The sequence below is a fragment of the Saimiri boliviensis genome, chromosome 5 (genome assembly GCF_048565385.1).
Source record: "Saimiri boliviensis isolate mSaiBol1 chromosome 5, mSaiBol1.pri, whole genome shotgun sequence".
Classification (NCBI taxonomy): Eukaryota; Metazoa; Chordata; class Mammalia; order Primates; family Cebidae; genus Saimiri; species Saimiri boliviensis.
This window is the reverse complement of record NC_133453.1, coordinates 60,766,514-60,786,516: the sequence shown is the minus strand read 5'-3', so window position 1 is coordinate 60,786,516 and position 20,003 is coordinate 60,766,514. Positions and strand designations below refer to the sequence as shown.

The window sequence follows — 20,003 nt, the reverse complement described above, 5'->3', positions numbered from 1 at the left end:
TGATTCTCCCAACTTGGCCTCCTAAGTGCTAGGATTACAGGCATAAGCCACTGTGCCCAGGCCACAACTCCTTTTTGGGATCCACAAAGAGATATTTGCACTAGGGAGATTAAATATAGATTCCAGAGAAGAACTTTTCCTTTCTCCAAAAATGTCAAGCAATATATTAACTAGATATATGACTATATAAACTAAGAATGAAACCAAGTAGCATGTATATATTCTATGAGGAAATAAATTACTTGTTAAGCTGAGCGTGAATTCACATCTGAAAAGATAAAATCCCAGAGCACACTCCCCTGAAATGCAGGCCAGACATGATGGCTCATGTTTGTAATCCCAACACTTTGGGCAGCCAAGGTAAGAGGATTGCTTGAGCCCAGGATTTCAAGACTGCAGTGAGCTACGACTGTGCTACTGCACTCAAATCTGGGGAACAGAGTGAGACTCTGTCTCAAAGAAAACAAAAAGAAAATACAAAATATAAAGATGGTCTTCTTGCTTCTCAATGGAATCTTACTTAACATAATATTCTACTTAAATACTGATGAAAATCTCTCTTTTGAGAAATCCCACTATGATGTCCCTTATTTATTTTTATTTTTAATTTTTCCACAGGTTACTGGGGTACAGTTAGTGTTTAGTTATATGAGTAAGTTCTTTCTTTAGTGGTGATTTGTGAGATTTTGGTGCGCTCATCAACCGAGCAGTATATTCTGTACTGTATTTGCAGTCTTTCACCCCTCGCTCCCCTCCCACCCTTGCCCCAAGTCCCCAAAGTCCACTGTATCATTCTTATGTCTTTGCATCCTCATAGCTCAGTTCCCACGTATCAGTGAGAACATACGATGTTTGGTTTTCTGTTCCTGAATTATTTCACTTAGAACAGTAGTCTCCAATCTCATGCAGGTCACTGCAAATGATGTTAATTTATTCCTTTTTATGGCTGAGTAGTATTCCCTCATATATATATATATATATATATATATATATATATATATATCTCATATTCCATCATATATATACTTTATATATATATCATATTCCATCACGTATATATTTTATATATCTCATACTCCATCATATATATTACATATATCTCATACTCCATCATATATTATATATATCATACTCCATTATATACATATATATGTATAATGGAGTACTATTCAGCCATAAAAAGGAATCAATTGAATATATATATGATGGAATTGAGATATATATATCTCATATTCCTTTATATATATAAAATCACTGTCTAAATCCAACTATCAATTTATAAAAACAGAGAGGTTCAAGAAGACAGAAGAACATGTAAATTATACCACACACATTTCTTTATCCACTCATTGATTAATTGGCATTTGGGTTGGCTCCATGATTTTGCAATTGCAAATTGTGCTGCTATAAACATGCGTGTGCAGATATCTTTTTCGAATAATGACTTCTTTTCCTCTGGGTAGATACGCATTAGTGGGATTGCTAGATCAAACAGTAGCTCTTTTAGTTCTCTGAGAAATCACACTGTTTTCCATATTGGCTGTACTAGTTTAGATTCCCACCCGCAGTGCAGAAGTGTTCCTGATCACCGCATCCATGCCAACATCTATTTTTTTAATTTTTGATTATGGCCATTCTTGCAGAAGTGGTATTACATTGCGGTTTTGATTTGCATTTCTCTATTAGTGATGTTGAGCATTTTTTCAGATGTTTGTTGGCCATTTCTATATCTTCTTCTGAGAATTGTCTATGCATTTTCTTAGCCTACTTTTTGATGAGATTGGTTTTTTTCTTGCTGATTTGTTTGAGTTCACTGTAGATTCTGAATATTAGTCCTTTATCAGATGTAAAGACTGTGAAGATTTTCTCCCACTCTGTGGGTTGTCTGTTTACTCTGCTGACTGTTTCTTTCGCCATACAAAAGCTCTCTAGTTTAATTAGATCCAGCTATTGATCTTTGTTTTTATTGCATTTGCTTTTGGGTTCCTGGTGATGAAATCCTTGCCTAAGTCAATGTCTAGAAGGGTTTCTCCAATGATATATATGCTCTACGCTTTTTATAGTTTTAGGTCTTAGGTTCAAGTACTTAATCCATCTTGAGTCGATTTTTGTGTAAGGTGCAAGATGAGGATCCAGTTTCATTCTCCTACATGAGGCTAGCCAATTATCCCAGCACCATTTGTTGAAAAGGCTGTCCTTTCCCTACTTTATATTTTTGTTTGCTACCCTTTTATAATAGCTGCAAATATATAAAATACTTAGGAATGTACCTAACCAAGGAGGCAAAGACCTCTACAAGGAAAACTACAAAATACTGCTGAAAGAAATCATAGGTGACACAAACAAATGGAAACACATCCCATGCTTGTGTACAAGTAGAATCAATATTGTGAAAATGACCACACTACCAAAAGCAATCTACAAATTCAACATAATCCCCAACAAAATATCACCATCATTCTCCACAGAATTAGAAAAAAAAATTCTAAAATTCATATGGAACCAAAAAAGAGCCTGCATAGGCAAAGCAAGACTAAGCAAAAAGAACAAATCTGGAGACATTACACCTGATTTCAAACTATACTGCAAGGCCATAGTAACAGTGTCATTGTTTCTTTAATATTTAAAATTGCAGTATGACTTATTTTATATTTAGAACCATAGGATAAATCATAGGCTGTTTTATTTCTGGGTTCTCTATTCTGTTCCATTGGTCTATGTGACCATTTTTATACCATGCCAGTAGAGAACCCAGAAATAAATCCAAATACTTACAGCCAGATTTCCCTTATATCAAACTTAATTTTTAAATAATATGTTATTGATTCAGTTAACGATCATTTAGCGGAGCTAAATTTATTTATTAGAAGACATGTGTTTTACTGTTGGGAATATGAGGATGAATAAGACATGCTTTTGGCAAGGAAACTGGCTTTTCATTTGTTTCTTTGCAATATTTCTCTGCAATATTCCAGAGACAGTTGTGTGATGCACAAGATGTAGAATAAAGTTTTCTGCTTTGTTTCGAAAACCTTTGTTGAAAATACCCTAAATGTTGTTGCCGCTTTGATCATAGCAGCATAGAGGACCAAAGGCTTTACTAGAATACCCCAAATGATTTCCAAGCTCTTTAACTAGGTCAAACACCAGTATTTTACCATTGAAAACATATGAAACTAGAAGCCATTCATTCCACATTTGTGCCCTACCTCTGCCACAAATTCACTAACTTTGTAGAAGACAACCTAATGGAATTCATCACTCCAAGCTTATTCCCCAGTCTTTCAAAGACGCCACCTTCATCAAATTATCCATGATGTTTCTTTAAGCTCTAAGAGAACAAAATTATAATGAGCTGTCATTCTATACATTTAATTTGAGCCATTCTCTCTAATATATTACCTTTCTTGTCCAATAAAGAGTACTTGTCACTTTTCTACTTACACTGGTTAGCCTTACCATATGTATTCCTTTCTACATTTTATAGTTCCTAAATGCACGAAAATCATTGGTAAACATGTTTCATGATTAATGAGCCATAGGGAAAATTTCCAGTTAACAGTTATATATGACAGTTTATTTCCATCTGAATATTTCTCTTAAAAGTTCTTTTTATTTTAATTTTTATTTTTTTGAGACAGAGTCTTGCTCCATCGCCAGGCACCAGGCTGGAGTGCAATGGCGCGATCTCGGCTCACTGCAACCTCCGCCTCCTGGGTTCAAGCAATTCTCCTGCCTCAGCCTCCCGAGTAGCTGGGATTACAGGCATGCGCCACCATGCCCAGCTAATTTTTGTGTGTGTTTTTTTTAGTAGATACGGGGTTTCACCATGTTGGCCAGGATGGTCTCGATCTCCTGACCTCGTGATCCACCTGCCTCAGCCTCCCAAAGTGCTGGTATTACAGGCATGAGCCACCACACCCAGCCAAAAATTCTTTTTCATAAAATAACTTAAGTGTAAATAGTACAGATTTACCTTCTTTTAAGAAGAGTATATTATTCTTTAATCAAAATAATTTCTTTTAAAAATTGACCAACATTACTGCTCTTCTATTTTCACTTACGCAAAACAGTTTTAAATAAGGGAAGAACACAGTTTTGGAGAGCTACAGAAAACTCATTTTTTCCATTATTATAAAACATTTTAGACAATCCATATTCTTATAAAACTGAATAGTAGCTATTAAAAGTGAAAACAGTAGCCCTGCCATGTAGACATACAGTACTTTATCAATACCAAAGGTACCTTGAAGTTAAGTATGTGGGGGGAAAAGCAACAGTCTGAACAACTGGCAAACTCAAAATCACAGTAACCACTTAGAGAACTATCTACTGTGATGAAACATCTCAGTTTCCACTGCAATAATCTCATTTTTGTCTAAGAGGGCGAAGGTGAGGGGAAAGGGTAGAGTAGGCTAAAGAGCAATAAATGTTTCCATCTTATTAGAAACATTCTTTTATAAAAAGAAGGAAGGAAAAAGACATTTAAGAGTGTGCAATAGCAGGAAAATCTTATTCTATGCATATTCTTTTAACCTAACAATCACCTTTATAAAGTGGGTCAGGAGCAGCATGTATAAGAGGAAACAGAATCCCTTCCAGTGCACTGCAAAAATACATTTTGTTTACAAATGTGAAAAACTGTCCACCTGCCTTTGGAAAATACCACTTACCAGGATATGACATATAAATTACACACAACTGCTTCCCAGAGGACAAACCAAGTTTGAATAAACAGGCAATTCAACTCCACTCCAGTGATAGCAAACATCACAGAAGGGTGTGATTTCACCGCTATGAATTTGCTTGTGAAGAGCAAATTCAAATGCACAAGCAAAAATAAGAAACCATTTGCAGGGTGGGATTTAGGCCTGAAATAGAACTGGAATGCTGAAAAAGGAGACTGTGTACAGATTTCTAGATGTTTGAAAGCAAAAAATCAACATCAAGAAAAGAGGCCAGGTGTGGTGGCTCACACCTGTAATCCCAGCACTTTGAGAGGCTGAGGGGGGCGGTCACCTGAGGTCAGGAGTTCGAGACCAGCCTGGCCAACATGGCGAAACCTAAAAAAATACAAAAATTAGTCAGGCATGGTGGCGTACGCCTGTAATCCCAGCTACTCAGGAGGCTGAGGCAGGAAAATCACTGGAACCCGAGGGGCAGAGGCTGCAGTGAGCCAAGAGCCACTGCACTCCAGGCTGGGAAACAGAACAAGACTGTCTCAAAAAAAGAGAAAACTGACACATTGCAGGGTCAATGCAACAAAACAAGATTAAGAATCTCAGACTAGGTGATTTTCCATAGTTTCATTACAGCTTTTTAAATTACAAAATACTGGTAGGGCTTCCTATATTCCTTTCTGTTACAGCCCTTGAAGAGACCACTAAATTTTCATACACAGCAAACCTATATGAAAGTTTTAATATTAAGCAACGCAAATCAGAGGATAAGTTTTGTCTTACGGAGAATGTTCTATTACCTGGCAAAGAAGAAAAATACAAAGAAAAAAAACATAATTTTTTTTGTTTTTTGGAAAAAGTTTTACTCTTGTTACCTAGGCTGGAGTGCAATGGCACAATCTCAACACATTGCAACCTCCGCCTCCTGGGTTCAAGTGGCTGTAGGCACACACCACCACACCCGGCTAGTTTTTGCATTTTTGTAGAGACGGGGTTTCACCATGTTGGCCAGGCTGGCCTCCAACTCCTGACCTCAGGTGATCCACCCGCCTCAGCCTCCCAAAGTGCTGGGATTACAGGTGTGAGCTACTGTGCCCAGCCCTTAATCAAATTTTTGTAAAGTCCAGACTCAGAGAGCAATCATCAACTAAAAGTAAGAACAAAATTAGAGAAGATCCCCCCCTGAAAATCATATTGAGATTACATGAATTACGTATAATTTGTTTTCATCCTATAATTCTAAATATGGAAACAAAGAAACATTGATACAATTGCTGAAAATTCTAAAGAAACATTTTCTAAAGCTATTAAAAAAAAACTTAGAAAATCTTTAGTGCAGTGACTAATGAATAAGAAATAACATTGTGAATTAGAGTAAAAATACTGAAAAGTACAAAATGGCACAAATACATATAACTGTACTAGATTATGTTAAATATTACACGGTTAATTTTTATCTTCTGTAAAACCTTCTTTCAAATATTTATTGACTTGTCACCTGTTCTAATTAAGGGACCAACTGATAGAAACATCATATTCTAACTTAAAGGCAAAACTTTTTTTAAAAATCAAACAATTCATTGTCTGTGGAGAAGATAAAACCACAAACTCAACACTGTCATTTCTCAGAAAATATTTAAAAGAGTAAATTTTCCAAACATATCCAGCATTTCTTTGGTCACAATTTGCCTACCGTGACTCTCTAAATCACTATTTCCCAGTTATGAAAATCTCATACACTCTCCATATCATTCTACGTTTTTTCTTTGCAGACATAATGAATTAGTATATAAAATAAGCTCGTTTTAATTTTTAAAAAAAATTTACTTAATTATTAGTATTACAAAATACTAAATTAAAGCAAACTTCATAATAAAACCTTAAACCATTTTTTTTTTTTTTTTTTAGAGACAGGGTTTTTCTTTGGCACTCAGGTTGGAGTGCCACTGCACCTTGACTTGACTTTTGGGTTCGAGCGATCCTCCCATCACAACTTACCGAGTAACTCGGACTATAGGTGTACATCACCATGCCTAGCTAATTTTTCTATTTTTTGACCTAGGCTCAAGCAATGCTGTCATCTCAGCCTCGCAAAGAGTTAGGATCACAGGTGTGAGCCATTGCACCTGGCCTTAAATAACATATTATACTAAGATAAAAATGTAAGACCAATTTTTATTTTTCCCACCTAACAAATGACATTAAGGATCTTCAGTTAATTTAGAAATAGTTATGTAAAATACAATGATTTATCATAAATCATTTATAAAGTTACCTTTCATGTTGAATTTTAAGATTACATATGTATCACAATCAAAATGGTATTATGCTTTCAAAGATAGCGAGGAAAAGCTATTTTCATGACCTGATATTTGAAATTTTAACTTTTATACTTTTAAAAATCCTAGCTGGCTTGTTTTTGTAGTTTTCATTTCTTTTTAAACAACTATATGTGAGAAAAGGTTTGTAGTCCTGGCCCTAACTCTCTGAATGTGTAAAGTCTTTTATTTTCCAAAAATGAAGAACCAAATTTAATTTCATCATATTATATACTATCTATTGTACCATTATTTTTAGAGTACTAACGACATCTTGACATGGTACATAACAAATTTTATGAAATTGGTACAATTTGTACATTTGGTAATAATTGTCTTGAGGCAAATTTATAGGATTATCATACTTATTCTTCTTAAGTTGTTGTATATCAATTAGCAGTGACTCTTACAGTTTGTTATTCACCAATGGTTTATTTGAAATTGTTTAATAGAGGAAACCACCAAATTGATTATGATTTCCAGCTGAGTGATAAATCTGAGTACCGACAAATCTCTCAAACTAGTCAACTAATAAATATCTGAAAGTTTTCAAATTAATATATTTTAAGTAAAAAATACTTATATTTTTAAAAAGACGGTATTGAAAATATGATTCCTCCATTAAGGATACAAATTCTCTAGAACAATTTAGAAAATGATGTAGGAAAATGCTAAATAATGTTGTTCTTGGCTGGGAATACAAAGTTTAAACAGAGACTGATATTTAGTTTGATACTAAAATATCAAACTTCAAGAAGTAGCTTATATTATCTTACAGTGATCAATGCAGTATGTCCAAAATCAAGTTTCACAAAATATCCTTCTATAGAAGATACAATTCATTTTTCAGAAAAACTACCTAAATCTCGGAAACAGGCAAAAATTATTACTGGGTGTTCTTTCCTGTAGTGGTGGGATTATATCTTCGACTGACTGTCTATAGACTGATCAATAGGTATTAACCTCTGTAGGAGTACAAGTTAAGTTGTAGATTCTGTCTAGAAGAAAGGTAAGTAATTCTTGTTCTCATAAGATTGGTACATTTCTGTCTGGTAGAATAAGAGATGACCTCAAAGTTTACAACTTATGGATCTATAGAACAATAATTAGTTTTGTATCTAATTTGGCTGGCAATCTTATCTTCCTATAAAAACCATAAATTTCTCAAATGTTCTTTGAACTACAGCTTACAAATTATTAGTAACCTTATTATCAATTAATTGAATAATGTATTTGACTTATGCTCATTTTATATTTGCATGAGAGTCATGATTTCACCTCTAGGAAAATGAGATGTTAACAAATGCTTAATCAATTTAAGAATGTGAAGTGGATCAAATTCTGACTTTCATCAATTATTTTCAAATAGCCATCTCCATAAACATTCTAATTCTAATATGTATGCATACCATTAAATTTATGAAGAAAAAGGTTACCGGTTGCGTTCAAAGTAGCTACCATTTTACTAAGTAGAAATCCAAATTTCAAACATATCCTCACACTATCAAAGAAATCTGAAATGTAATAATCAGTATAAAGGGAACAAGAATTAGAAGGAACTACAAAAAAGAAGGAAAAAAAAAAAGATCATTACCCCGCACAAGCATTTCAAACTTTGGCCAAGTCTGTTGAAAGGCAATAAAAATCATGTATTTTTTAAATTAATAAAGCCCTACATAAATATTACTTTCCCCATTCATTTTATATACGTTAGAGAAGTCAAGACAAGACAAATTAAATAACTAAACCACAATACTGTATTAACTAGCACATACCATGGTTCAACAAGTTTGAAGAGAAAGGTATTTACCACATGGTCTTTAATAAAACATTTGTGCGGGTTTTCTTTAGTCTCAAACTTAACTCATAAAAAGATTAAAAACTTGTTTCTCCTCTACTCTCATTCTTCTTCTGTGACTATAATACTTATCCTTTCCTAATAAAACATTCCCCAAGAACCTACCACTGAAACTTTCACTTTGTAGGCACCGACAGAGATGTTTTATTATTATTTCACTTTTGCTAAGAATGTGTGTGCAAGATCCAGAATGAAAATCTGCCTTTGTATGTATTTCTGCACTTAGTAAAGATTTGCATGTGTATGTATGTTCATACAGATGCTATTTTGATATGTATGTCTGCTTGTACCTTTTTACTGAATATTTTTCTCACTCAAGAAAAATACTATTTTTAAAGATATAACACACGTTAGAAAAAGAGATTACATTTACCTCAAAGCCAAGTCTATCCTTTTCTTTCCAAAAACAAAAATGTGTTACTTTCTTATCCCAGAATTCATCTGGCTTTACCACACAAACAAGGGACACCTCAGCTGGAACAACATTCTATAAAATACAGAAAAATAATTACAAATTACACATGTAAAATGAATAATTTACTAAATTTATAAATTACCAGTCAAGATTAAGTTACATAAGAGACTTTTGGAAAAGAATTAAAATAATAGAGAAGAAATTCTCTAAATTTCAAAACATACATGTCAATAAAGAAGTATCTGAAAGACAAGCTGATTTAGAAAACACTTCAAATAAACAATGCAACATAATTGTACATGTGAATCACTTTTTGTTTTATTGTATCTCTTACAGTTTATATAAAACTGTAAGAGTTAACTTTTAGTTGAGAAATCATTAAATTTGTTTTTCTTACAATATAAAAAATTTTTTCTAACACAATCATCTTGGAGAATTTCTTCAAAAGATGTAAAATCAAATTTCTCACCAAAGTTAAGTTTTTTTATCAGTCATTATACAATGAGGCCAAGATTTTACATGATTATTAACTTGAAGAGGAGGACAAAGAGCTAATCTTTGACAAATACAATTTCACATTTACTTGATATGCTTATTTATACTACCTAATGAATTGAAATGAACACTTATTGAATTAATATATTTCACATATATTTTATCAAGTCCCACAGAGTCTAATTTTAAAATGTATCTTAAATCCAAGTTCTACCGCCTGCATTGTTAACACCCCAAACTATCCAGCTTTCTGAAATATCATTGTAACGGGCCTCCTTGCTGGACTTTTTCTTGCACTCTGAATGAAATTCAAACCTCTTACTAAGACCTACAAGGCCCTCCAAGCTCAGGCCCCTTCTGGCCTTTCAGATCTCATCTTAACATCTTCCCCTCCTAGCTCACTCCTCCACAAGAGCGATGCTAACCTCACTGTTCCTGCAATATGAAAAGTCTGTTCCACTTCAGGTCTCTGTCCATGCTATTTTCTCTACCGGGAATGTCCTTTGCCTTATTCCTAGGAGTGCTCCCTCAGTTTATTTAAGATTCTGTTCAAATATTCCCTCTTCAGAGAGGCCTTCCCTGTCCACCCTGTCTATAGTGGCATCATCTGATTCAGTCTCTTTTACTGCTGTATTTTTCTTCATAGCATTTATCAGCATGGGCTGTTACATGACTTACTTTAATTTGCTTAACTGCTTATTGTCTAACTCTTCAAGTAGAACACAAGCTTTCCAAAGGCAGGTACCTTAACTATCCTGTCATCCCTCTATTTCCAGTGTTTATGACAAAACATCTGAAATATATAATAGAATACATGCTATAAATATTTGTTGAATAAGTGAATCCTCATTAATAAGTGGATCTCATTCTCTTAATTTTACAGAAGACTAATTTGAGCTTCAGAGAAATAACGTCACTTGTCTAAGATAACAGAGTTGAAAAGTCACTGAGCTGAACAGAAACTACCTCTATCTGACTCTAAAGTTCTACTACACTATTTCATATGCTCTGAACCTGGGCCAACACGTTCTTTCCGAAAGGTCAAGACTGTAAGTATTTTAAGCTTTGCAGGCCATAATGTCTCTGTTGCCACTACTCAGTTCTATCAGGATAGCAGGAAAGCAGCCACACACAATATACAAATCAAAAGACATAGCTGAGTTCCAACAAAACTTTATAAACTCAAGAGCCCAACCTCCGTTCTAACCGTAAATGGCAGCACTGAATAATTATGATAATTACTATTACTATTATTCAGGGAAAAACAGAAAACCTTTAGAGGTAAACATGCACACATCATAAATCTAGCATCTACTGCAACAACTGAATTCTGACTAAGGTAAGTAAAATAAATTCAACGGTATCAAAACTTTTATCAGAGGGGCTGGGAAATATAAGATAGAATTGAGATTTATTCATATACTACCTTGTAGAAGATAATTATTTCAAAATCATTAAATATGAAAACTGTGAGAAACAAGAGAAACCAAGCCCCTTATTTTAGAGAATACTAGTCATAGACACTGTGGGGTCCCAAAGAACTGATCTCAGTACCTTCTGAGATGAAAGCAATGAATGACTTCATATGTAGAAACTGTCTGACTAGAAGTAAAGAGGCCATTGCAACTTCTCAAAATGTAACTACTAATAAATCCAAAAGTTGTTAAAATACCTATTAGAAAAGAAATCGCAAGAGGGGATTAAATCATCCATTGATTGTTCTTCAAAACTGCCATTGATCAAAGTCCAGTTCAAACAGCAAGTCCCAAACAGCTCATCTGTGACACAGTTGAATGACAGGATGAAAGGAAGAACACAAGGTCATAATTAATGGATTTCTTACCTAATAGTTATTTTAACAACTTTCACAGAGAAGAGTTAATTCTCAAGGTTTGAAATATAAAAGTGCTGGAAACACTATTTTTGTTTTCAAAGAAAAAGTTACTTTAGGACACCAACTTGTGTTCCCTCAAAAACTAATCCTCCAGAAGATATGTCCTTTCTAACACAAAGAGTGATTCTAGCCTATAATCCCAGTGATTTGGGAGGCTGAAGGAGAAGGATCACCTGAGCTGAGGAGTTTGAGACCAGCTGGAGCAATATAGTCTCTACAAAATAAAAAAAACTTAGCCAGGTGTGGTGGTGCTCACCTCCAGTCTCAACTACACAGGAGGATGAGGGAGGAGGACTGCCTGAGCCAAGGAATTGGAGGCTGCAGTGTGCCATGCTACTGCACTTCAGGCTGAGTGACAAAGTCAGTTACCAACTTAAAAAAAGGGGGGTAGATAGGGGATCCTAATGATGAAAAGTTTAAGCTGAACATTTAAGAAGAACGAGGCAACTGGGTAGGAAATTCAGAGACCACCTCTGATGCATGCCACTGGTAAATATACACTTTAAAATGGATGAAGTCAAGGCCTGGGGCTTACTTAGTCTATGCTAGGTTCCAATTTTAAGTTATTTAAAATCCTTGAGCCTCCTGTCCTTCTCTGTAAGGTTGTAGGGCCAAAATTAAATGAGATCATTTATATACCAAGCTTAGCACGGTACCAGAACCATAATAAGCACCAAAACTAGAACTACAACCTAAAATTACCACTTTTTTCCTATCCCTTGAATCCCTTTTTCCCAATTAACCTAAATAAAGGATAAAACATTAAGAACCATTCTCCTTCATTATAACTTAAATTTTAAAATTATATTCCTTTCCACAGAACCCTAAAGCAGCTACAAACTATTTGTCAAATTCATTTAAAATTCTTGATCTTTCTTTCACTACCACTAATACCCACTTAAGTGAATGATCCCATGTTAGTGCCAACTTATGTTTCCCCCAAACTGGCCTGCCATCAACTACTCTCATTGTACTTACTTCATTTTTGAGCTATATGTAAGTCAAGAGGCTCTGTGGGGAAGGCCCTCTTAACTTTCTTTAATTTAAATTGGATAATTCAAGTTTTACCTCGCTAGATGCTCTCAAAAGTCATTGAGCTGAATAGAAACCACCTCTGTCTGACTCTAAAGTTCTACTATACTGTTTCATATGCTTTGAACCTGGGGTCAATGCAGTCTTTCCAAAAAGTCCAGATAATAAGTATTTTAAGCTTTGCAGGCCATAATATCTGTTGCCACAGAAGGCCAGGTGCATGAGAGCAATCTGCTCTCTACATCACTCAAATGTTTTATTTTTCCTTTTCAAATTGTATCTTCAACACCCTTAAAATAAATCAACAAATGTCTACTGGGAGCCTACTACATGCCAGGGATAACAGAAATATTCTGTGAGAAACATGAGGAAACATAAAACACAAGATTGGCATAGGATCTCAAAAAGTTTGTAAACATAGATGTCTATTAAATGTTAATTAGTGAGGGGATGAAGTCCCCGAGGACACAGCTGTTAAGTAAGTTTCTTCTGGGCTATAAACAAATAATAAGATCATCATGAATCCTGATGCTTTATGTAGGAAATAGAGGACTAGAAGAGAAAAACATGCCAGAATCACCTGAGAAGTTTCTTCCAACTAAACTTACCCAATCCTACCACTTACCTATAGTTTCAGATTGGGGTGCAGGAGGGAGAATGGTACAGACACCAAAGCATGCAAAAGCTCCCAGGTAAGTCTCATAATTTCAATGCTCACACTTTTAAAATCACTGGCCTCCATTTTTAAATTACTTAAGCATGACATATTATTTTCATTTACGAACCTATTACAATAGAGTTGAGATTTATTTAACTGCTTAAATTCAAACCTAAGGAGTTGAATCTGAACAATCCAATAGTGGTAAGTGCATTTTCAGAACTCAGTCACTGCTAGGAAGCCAGGCATACTCCAGTAAATTAAATGCATTTGCCATTTTAACCAGGATCTGTTGCTGTAAAATAAAAACCACTTCCTGATAGACAAAACCAAAATTACCTGTAGCATTACAACTACTGTTTTCACCACATTCCACTGTGATTTTCTGCCATCCACAATGACGGTAAATCCTCTAGCCTTACACTTCTCACTGAAACAAAACAAAATTACAAAGCATTAAAACAAGCTCCAGATTTTGTTCTTCATAATTCTAAATAAAGAAAGTTTAAAAGCTAATTGCATATGGAGTAGAATTAATCTCATTTGGTTTAGTTTATATTGTCAATAAATAAAATTATTCAGAATGTCCTTTCCTTTTCTCAAGCAATTTATTTTTCTTATTTTAGGAAATGTTCACAATTTACAAACTATGGTGCCAAGAAAATTATTCTAAAAGCATAAAAGCCAACATCTTAAAAGTGAGGAAATCAAAGCAACATTCAAACAATACTACTAGCCTCTCAATTTCTTCATCTGTAAAATGGGATCACTGTGAAGTAAGTTATTAATTGCCAAGGGTGTTACATATTTCTTGTCTCGCCTTCCTGCCAGAAGTTTAAGATTTTTGAAGTGATAGTTAAAAACAGATAAAAAATAAAGTACGTTATTAATAAACCACAATAATGGACTTTCTGGAGAAATTTAATGATGAGGTAGAACTTGCTGATTAAACAGCTTGAACAGACCATGTCTAACCCACTTCTGTTCTCACTTTTGCATTCTCAGTCACTTGACCAGCAGAATATTATCATCAGCGTTGGAAAATGTGTTGTTCCTATATTATACTGAGTGACTCATGCATTAACTAAACATTTCCCAGAAGTCTAACCTAATAAAACGCAACTGCTTCTGGAGGAAAATATTCCATTCTCAAGGCTAAAACTATGTATGCATTGTTATTGTTATTATGACTGTGTTTTACTTACCAACTTAATCTAAGGATCTCAAATGCCCTCCTTCCAGTACAGAAAATGGAACTACAACTTTGCTTATCAGAGCAAGATTTTGGTAGTGAAACCTGTCCCCATCCTAACTGTTCCCAATTATATACTTTATAGGAAAAATAAACAGTAGACCTTTTCCTGGGATTTAAATCCACCAGCAGTTCAGGAGACTTTATTAGTCCTTCTCTTCACCCTCCAAGCATGCACACTAGTTCCAAGAAGCTTCCTGGAGAAGACATGTCCTGTTCTAATGATGATATTGCTAAAAGTTTAGAATGGGAACAGGCAAGGACAGAAGCTGAGCTTCCAAAGTAAATAAAAGAGTATTCAAGAGGTAAGGCAAAGTGATGCATATGTTCACACAAAAACCTGCATGTAAATATTCATAGCAGAATAATTCATAATAGCTAAAGAGTAAAAACAATCCAAATGTCCACCAACTGATGAACAGAAAAACATAACATAGTATAACCAAACAATGAGACATTATTCAGCCATAAAAAAAGAATGAAGTACTGACAGATGCTACGACATGGCTAAACCTTGAAAACATTATGGTAAGTAAAGGAAACCAGACACAAAAGGACATACTTTGTATTATTCCATTTATATGAAATGTCCAGAATAGGCAAATCCAGAGACAGAAAGCAGATTAGCGGTTGACAAGCGTTAGGAGGGGAGAATGGAGAGTGACTAGTGACTACCAATGGGAACAAGGTTTATTTTGGGCTGATAAAAATGCTCTTATATTAGATAGCATAATGGATGCACAACCTGTGAATATACTAAAAATCAACAAATTGTATACTTTAAAAGGATGATTTTTATGATATGTGGATTACATCCCAATAAAATACTTTAAGTACTTTTTTTTTTTTTTTTTGAGACAGTCTCTCTCTCTGTTGCCAGGTGCCAGGCTGGAGTGCAGTGGTGCAATCTCGGCTCACTGCAACCTCTGCCTCCTGGGTTCAAGCAATTCTCCTGCCTCAGCCTCCCAAGTAGCTGGGACTACAAGCGCATGCCACCACATCCAGCTAATTTTTGTATTTTTAGTACAGACAGGGTTTCACCATGTTGCCAGGATGGTCTCAATCTCTTGATCTCGTGATCTGCCCCCCTGAGCCACCATGCCTGGCCAAGTACTCTATTTTTTTATTTGCACAAATAAAGGATCCACTAAACATTCTTTGGGAAAAATTAAAGGTAAGGCAATACAGTGATCACTTGTGGGTTAGCAAAAGAAAATAAAAGACTTGCAGAGGGGACCAGGTAAGCTGGTTCACATCTCTAATCCCAGCATTTTGGGAGACTAAGGCAAGATGATGACTTGAGCCCAGGAGTTTGAGACCAGCCCGAGCAACACAGCAAGTCTCCATCTCTTTTTTTTTTTTCCAAGACAGAGTCTTGCTCTGTCACCCAGGCTGGAGTGCTGGGATGTGATCTTGGCTCACTGCAACCTCCACTTCCTGGGTTCAAGTAATCCTCCTGCATCAGCCTCCCAAGTAGCTGGGATTACAGGCACACACCACCATGTCCGGCTAATTTTTGTGTTTTTAGTAGAGACAGGCTTCACCATGTTAGCCAGGCTAGTCTCAAACTCCTGACCTAGTGATCTGCCCACCCTGGCCTCCCAAAGTATTGGGATTACAGGCATGAGCCACCATGTCCGGCCAACTCCGTCTCTATCTTTTTAAAAATAAAAAGACTTGTGGAAAAAAGGCAAACCTTTCATCTAATTACTATCTGTGGGGTCAGGTAACGAGGAGATTCCTGGAATTCTCCACCAACAAGACATCTAAGAAGACTGCCATGACTTAGGAGAGGATACAAGCCCAAAAGAGATCAGCTAGGCAGGGTAGCTGGCTGTTGAGTGGTCTGGAGAAGCCACAACAACACAGAGATTCTACCAATGCCTTATGCAAATTTGCAGGAAGGAGAGCTAAGACACAGCTATCCAAGAGAGGGCCCACCAAGAGAAATGTGCCATTCTCATAACGTGGTACTATCCCTGAGTTGCAGGTTACACAGCCATTTTGTTAAATACATTTTATACAAGCAGTATATTTATATTTCAAAGCATACTATAAATTAATCTGTACATTAATACTAAGAAAGTAATGAAGCTTGCCAATATCATCTGTAGTGATCTTAAAGGAATAAAATACTCTAAATTTATCTTTCAGAGTACTTAGAAACACACTTAACCCTGTCATTTTCTCACATTTTACTAAGATAGATAATGAAAATACACAGAATCCAAAGATAACTATTTCAAAGTTGCCAGACCAAGTGGCCTTCAAGTACTTGAAAGGAAATAGTTTTGTTTTTTACTTCATCCCTGTAAGTGGAATGATGGCTTAAACTGCTTTTAACAACATAGTTAATTTAGAAGCATGTTATATACTTTTATATAGAGCCTGTTGTAGGACCTGAGAGCCATTAATAATAAATTCCTATACCCACTGTTAGCAGGTTTATAACTGTATTTTAAGAACAGTAATTTTAAAAAAAATCTAAGACCTAGTCTTCTAGTTCCTAGTCCAGCTAAGCCTTTTAAGGGTGATGTAGCTGAGTTAAAATAGCTATATAGACATGAGGCTGTCTAAACAGTCCACTCACTTTTGACATAGAAGAGAATGTTAGTGAATTTCCTGGGACCAATATCCTGTAGCTCTTAACTCATTTCTTCGATTACAACTAAAGGCTTCTTCTCTTCCACTCATAGAACTCTGCTGATACTTACATAATGGCACTAATTTCACTTACGCTTTTTAAATAATTACTTGTTTATAATTCATCTTCATTAGATAATATGCTTCCAAAAAGCAAGAATGTTATCTTACAAATGTCTTGGCAGCTTCTAGCACTATACTGTAAATATGGAGGGCCTTTAATAATGTTAGATAACTCACATCACTTCACATCACATCACTCCTCAGTCAAACATGACAATGGCTTTCCATCTCATTCATAATTGATGCCCTTACCACGGCCTACGTGGTCTTCCATGACCTGACTGCTGACTCTGACTGCCCTCCCAGCACTGTGTTCTTCTCTCAAACTGTTCCAGCCACACTAGCCTCCTTAATGTTCTCAAAACATGTTAAGCCTGCTCCTGCCTCAGGGCCTTTGCACTTAATGCTCACTGTCTTCAATGATCTTTGATTATATTCTGCAGGGTCTGTCCCTCCTTTTAATCATCTCTGGTAAAATATCATCTTATTTTGTAAAGTATCACCACTCTATCACTCTGCTCACTCCTTCCATGCTTTGTTTTCATAGCACTCATGAATATCCAAAATACTGTACACTCAGTATCTGAAACACAGAACAAACTTAGGGCCAACCTGTGTAGAAAAGAATCAAGAAATGCCTCTATTCTCAACTGAGCTAGGTTAACCATTTAAAACAGCTATATATCACACCTTGTCCCTGTGATCATTAAAAATAAGCACAAAGTCTAAGTAAGAAACGGAGTTATTTCTTTTTATTTTTGCATCAATTTTTAAAAGTTATATTTAAAACATTAAGATAGCCATTGCACAAAAAAATCAATTTTGGACATCTCCTATTAGGAAGAGGCCACATTAGCTAGCTATACTGCTGGAGATGTCTGCAGTTCACAGCTGGAAGGAGTTAAACATTAACAGCTGGATACTGGGAGACAAAAGCAGGACACACAAGAATGTAAACATACTAGAAATGAAAAAACCTTTCTAGACACATGCTGGACCTGATCTGGCAGGGTCATTTAAAAACATTCCTAGGACAAAAAGAGAGGTGAAACATGGGCGTTAACGCGATAAAGTGCAATGTTAGTTTTAGATTTTCTAAGTGGTGGACATACGGGTGTTCACTGTATAATTCCTTAACCTATTTTGTATATATGAGCATTTTAATAAAATGTTGGGAGGGTTACATTTTAAAAGCACTTGAGTGGTGGAAATTCTGAATGAAAACCATTGGTTTTAAGATCAAACATCTAGTTAGCTGCTCTCTAGCATCGCAATGGAGAGATCAAAAACACCTTAGCTCTCTAAGAAAATGGCAAGTACTGAGAAAAAGCTGACAGCCACGTTTATTAATGCCAAAATTATGGGAAGCTAATTCAAGAAAGCAGAAGGATAGAGTTTTCATGAATATTTGAGAAGGCCAAACTTTTGCAAAACAATTAAGAAAACAAAGTATCCAGGTATCTATTTTGCTTTGCTAGGAATAAGTTCTTTCATCTTGCTTCAACTTACACCTTCTCTGCTGGTTGGCAGGTATGTGCAGATATGCAGAAACTGATTCATCATTTATACTGGAGGAACATCATACATATATTTATATGACAAAGAGAGAGAAAATTTAAATAGTATAGCCTGCCACTGTATTTCCTGCTTGCTGTGCCAGGGTGAACATGAGCCTGGAGTTGTGAATGAATCTGCTGGTCCTTTAGCCTGCCTCAGTTACCCAGTGCCTCTGACAGGGAGAGCATCCTGCTGAATTGAATGTGATCCCAGTACATACAAACATGCATTTTCTTAAGACAAACCTAATCACAAGCCAACTATGACTTCTGGAATTCAGTATAACATGCTCCAATGTTGAAGGAAAACCTAAGATGTTCATGGAAAGATAACACAGTCTCTGATCCACCATCAGGCATTTTTCAAAAGTAACTCTGACAATTAGTAAGTTTTGCTTTTCATCTGAACCTCACTCAGCTCTGGACTTCACATGAGATGCAACTACACTCAATTTTATTCATTTGAAGTACAAAAAGGCTCTAAATTGGTGTCAGGAATTGTAGACGCTCATTCCAGCTCTGTGACTCACTGGTTATGTGATCTTGGGCAAGTAACCATTACCTCTGAGTTTCAATTTCCTCAACTACAAAATAAAGCAGTTGGTTCAGTTGGTACTTTACATATTTAACCTTCTATGAATCCATCTATGAATAATCTTTTCATAATTTGTAAGCTACAAGTCTGGCTAGTCACAGTTACCTAAAAAGCAGTTTGTTATCTAATGGTGAACAGGTTAGCAATCCACAGCTCAGGGGATTAGCAAGATTATTCAATACTAATGCACTAACTACAGGTTCTGATAATTTACACCCCCAGAAAGTGAAAAAATTGAAAATGTTCACATGAAGATCTCTATTTCCACAATATTAAAAAAATAAACAGCAACCGAATCATTAAATTATACAACACTATTGGATGCAGGTGTGATTAAAATCAGTTATTTTAACCCCATACTCTGCAAGGTTATTTTAATTGAAAAAAAGCTAGTATGTCAATAAAATGCAAATATAAGAAAAACATGAAGAACTGTTTACTCTAAAACGTTTAAAATTCACTAGCAAGAACTTAAGAGCAGTATATGAGATAGTCTTGTTCCTTTTTCTACCTCTACACTGTACAAACACACACACACACAGAAA

At 35.4% G+C, this 20,003-nt stretch overlaps 1 protein-coding gene across 7 annotated transcripts in view; it reads right to left on the bottom strand.

Moving 5' to 3' along the window:
- The window catches only part of SESTD1 (SEC14 and spectrin domain containing 1), a 150,943-nt gene that overhangs the window by 64,885 nt on the left and 66,055 nt on the right, over positions 1-20,003 (bottom strand). For 6 of the 7 annotated variants that reach the window (XM_074399402.1, XM_074399397.1, XM_074399399.1 and 3 more), the window contains 2 exons: positions 13,689-13,779; positions 9,229-9,342 (listed from right to left, as the gene is read on the bottom strand). In XM_074399402.1, coding sequence (XP_074255503.1) covers positions 9,229-9,342; positions 13,689-13,779 — 205 coding nt within the window. The remainder of the gene's footprint in view (positions 1-9,228; positions 9,343-13,688; positions 13,780-20,003) is intronic. The other variant, XM_074399401.1, reaches the window with a different exon arrangement.